Source organism: Alligator sinensis, unplaced genomic scaffold (genome assembly GCF_000455745.1).
Source record: "Alligator sinensis unplaced genomic scaffold, ASM45574v1 scaffold983_1, whole genome shotgun sequence".
In the NCBI taxonomy this organism is placed as follows: Eukaryota; Metazoa; Chordata; order Crocodylia; family Alligatoridae; genus Alligator; species Alligator sinensis.
Genome location: NW_005842015.1, coordinates 1 through 3,996, shown reverse-complemented (window position 1 = coordinate 3,996; position 3,996 = coordinate 1). Strand labels below are relative to the sequence as shown.

General features: G+C 41.8%; 1 protein-coding gene across 1 annotated transcript in view; it reads left to right on the top strand.

Moving 5' to 3' along the window:
* TPH1 (tryptophan hydroxylase 1) overlaps nt 1–3,984 on the top strand; it is a 20,856-nt gene extending 16,872 nt beyond the window's left edge. The window contains exons 9-11 of the mRNA XM_006021997.2: nt 345–440; nt 1,584–1,717; nt 3,134–3,984. Coding sequence (XP_006022059.1) covers nt 345–440; nt 1,584–1,717; nt 3,134–3,308 — 405 coding nt within the window. The 3' untranslated portion in view covers nt 3,309–3,984. The remainder of the gene's footprint in view (nt 1–344; nt 441–1,583; nt 1,718–3,133) is intronic.
* The last annotated feature ends 12 nt before the right edge of the window (nt 3,985–3,996 follow it).

Genomic DNA, 3,996 nt, shown 5'->3' with positions numbered 1-3,996 from the left:
GCAGGATGCCTCAGAACATTTGTGTGCAGATCTGGATCTCAGTGCCCCTTTTGAGATCAGCTCCTCTGCAAGTCTTGGATCAGAAGCTTTAACTGTCAAATCATTTAGTCAGAGCAGCACTGAAATAGATTCTTTATCTTTTTCATTTCAGGCTGGTTCCCATTTAATACTTTGTGAAAAAAATTAGGGTGATCTTGACCCTTTTAGGGGTCACGGCCCCCAGGCTAAAACCCTTTGGCCTTATCTGCTTGAATTACAACAGCTAGCACATTATTAGCTGCACCTATATTGAAGGCTATTTTTTTTTTTTTCTTCTCCTCTAATTCTTCCCCCCCTTGTTTCAGTGTTACTTCTTCACTGTAGAGTTTGGTTTGTGCAAGCAAGATGGACGGCTAAGAGTCTATGGAGCTGGCTTGCTCTCTTCCATCAGTGAACTCAAGGTAAGAATGGGAAATAACCCTCCTTTTACTCGCTCTATTTCTTTTTCACCTGATTTTTTTTCTGTGAAGCTTACCTTTTTGAAGGTATGTATTTTGGCAGCTCCTAGAGACCTGTGATTTTAAGGGAAGAGCATATGGAAGTAATCACTAGAATTTGTGCCTTTCAATGTTTGCTGAGCCTGAACCTCTACAGTTCCCAATGATTTCAGATGAAGTTGTAAGTGCTCTGTAATTCTTAAAATTGGGCCTTGAGTTGCTGTGTTGTCAGTACATACCAACCCATGGCTTTTTGAACCATGCTCTGCTAACATTCATTTAATGTAGTAGCATCCTACTATGTAAGCAATCCCATGGGCCTGAAGTTCAAATATACTGACTTGCTCACATAAGCAAAATACTACACCATAGGCACCTATACACAAGACTTCTTTTTTTACTGTGGAGTTGTCTAATTCCACAGTAAATGTCTCAGCATCTACACACATGGCCCTATTAGGCTGCAGGAAATTAATAAACTCTGCAGCATGGTAGTACTTATTTACAAGTACTACCCTGCTGCAAAATTTTTGTGAGCAACAGCACACATGTAGATGCAGATGGGCTGGCTGGGGCATGAGGGTACTTCGGTGCAGGGGCTGGCTAGCTCTGCACCAAAGCATCCTCATGTCCCAGCCAGCCCCTCCACAGCATGTTGAACCAGGCAAGAGTAACGCTGGGCTGGCAGGCTGACTTCTGGGCCCTCCTGCCAGCTGCGGCTGTGGCTCGGTATGCTGTGGTCCTGGTACATTCTTAAATGGCGCACCTGGGAGCAATAGAGTCTGGTGCAATAAGCCCTGGAGTTTATTGCTCTGCATTAATTGAATGTATAGACGTGCCCAGTGAGAACAGAAATGCCAGAACATGGCTCTTTAAGGTTATCCAGTTTCCTAAGGGTTAGCTAGTGCTAATCGGCAGACATAACTCTTAAGAAACGATGAGGTATAGAGATATAATACATATATGGCATCACTTTATCCTCCCCAACTCATTGTTTCTACGGCTTGATCTTCCCTGAGGATTGTTTCAGTGTCTATGCTAATGTGTAGCATAATGGGATATAATGTTAATGTTTTTGTTTCATTAATGTAACTGTCTATTTCCCAGCATGCACTCTCTGGCAATGCTAAAGTCAAGCCCTTTGATCCAAAGGCCACCAGCAAGCAAGAATGCCTCATTACCACTTTCCAGGAAGTCTACTTTGTTTCTGAAAGTTTTGAAGAAGCAAAGGAAAAGATGAGGTATAGTTTGTTTTTATCTCTGTCATTACTTAAGGCCAGGTTTAATTTGCTGCATCTGCCAGGGAAGAAAAAGATCCTTCACATTTTTTATAATAAAACTTTATTATTACTTTCCACTTAGCAGAATGCTGCTATTCGGTATTTGCTTTGTTTTCTCTCTGTTATTATTCTTTATATTATGTCAGTTGCTATACCACCTGAGCAAACCCTATAGCAAACATTAATCTATAGATGCCCACAAAGAGTAGAAAAGTTAACCTGTACCAGACACTAATCCATCTGACAGGTAAAGAATTGGCAATAAAAAAAAAGATCAGGTTTTGCTTTCAAGTGCCACTTAAGCCCTATTTGGATGGCTTATGTGGGACTTAAAGTGGTGCATTGACTCTTCTCTTGGATCTCTGTCCAGGGGGTGAATTTCTCACCATGGGGCATAAAGAAATAAATGATTTTTAAGTGATCTGAGGTCCAAGCCATATAGGGGTTAAGAGGTTGGAAACAACAGCTAGAGCTGAGCCTAGGAATAGAGGAGGGGCATAATACAGTGCACAACTGTAACATGCTTGCAATGACCTCTTCCAATAAACTTATGTTTTTTAAGTTTGGCTTCTCTTGCCACGAACAATTTGGGTCAGCTTATTAGTCCATGAAATAAAAGGGGGTGGATACCTTTTCCAGAGCTATATAAAAGATCTATAACAGTTTACACTTTCTGGCCATGATGAAAGTAATGTTGGCTGTAGCCATCAGGCCAAATTCTGCTGTTGGTTACATGAGCATAAATCTGGAATAACTCTGTCAATAACAAGAATAACTCAGTACAAGGCTACAGAGCAGACAGGGGCCAAGGTCCTTGTATCCAAGAAGGGCACAGCAAGACGGAGGCCCGAAGTAGGTGGGGGGGTGGGCCAAGGGCCTGGTGCCAGAGGACAGTCGTCAATGGGACAATTCTCATATTATTTATTTTAGTTTTTCCATGGCTGTGATACTATTAACATCAGTGGATTTACTCTGTACTAGCCTATAACCTCTTTTTGTGATGGGTAGCAGCTGCATGAAGTTACAGAAGATTTGTTTAGCAAGAACTGAACCCATCTGCCCAGCTTTACCAAAGCACATGCAAGACAGTTGCCCATTGGACTGGGACTTGGGGAAACATGGGTTTTATTTCTGGTTCTGCTACTGATATATTGGGTGGGTTTGTGCAATCATTCTCATGCTTTGGATTTTCCCCATTGAAAAATTGAGAGAATGACACTGATGAAAAAGTAAGAAGGAAAACTGGTTTAAACTGTAGGTCACTAATGGTGGCTTTTTTGTAGAACCCCTCCTCCACTCCCTTATACACCAAGAAGTGATGATTGGCTTACTGTTTTTGGCTGAATTTACTTGAAAAGCTTTTTTTTAATTGAACAGGGAATTTGCAAAAACCATCAAGCGCCCATTTGGGGTGAAGTATAACCCGTATACACAAAGCATACAGATCCTGAAGGACACCAAGAGCATCGCTAGTGTGGTGAATGAGCTACGCCATGACCTGGATCTTGTTAGCGATGCCCTTAATAAGATGGGCAAACAGCTGGAAGTTTAAGTCAATGTATTGCTGTCAACCTGTCACATTCAGTAATTCTGTTTCTGGGATTTTTTTGGTCTTATTCTAGGCACAAAAATATTGTAAGCAGAGTACACATAACCCTCTTCTCTCAAAATTTGAAAAAATGAATGACTGATGGGAACAGTCCCTTGAACTTGCATATTTCTCTACTTAACATTTATATTGAGGATCACAAAGTATTATTGGGAAAGAAACGAGCTAGATTCATCCTTGGAAAGCTTGGAGTAGGAACATTAGAAGTCATCAGGATAGATTGGATCACTGGTCCAACTACTCCAGCATCTTTGAAGCAGCTGGTGCTGTCACAGACGTGGAAGATAAAACAGGCAATTATGGGATAATTCACTTCCCCAGGAAAATTTTCCTTTTACCTCCTTCCACCCCACCTCAGTACTCAGGTGTGCTTATAACCTGAGTCATCACGACAAACCACACCCAAAATTGCTAAAAGAATAGCGTAACTAAGGGTAGGCTAAAGGGGCATCTGCCCTCAGTTCCAAATTGGGAAGGCCACTGGAATTGCCTCCCATCCCCATGGAGTCTGTGCCCCAGTGGCCAGAACAAACCCATAGCTTATTAAGCCTCTGTGCTAAAAGCTCATCGGGAAGAAGTTGCAGTGTTTCAGACTTCCCTTTCATTGGCTGTGGTTGCACCAAAACAATAT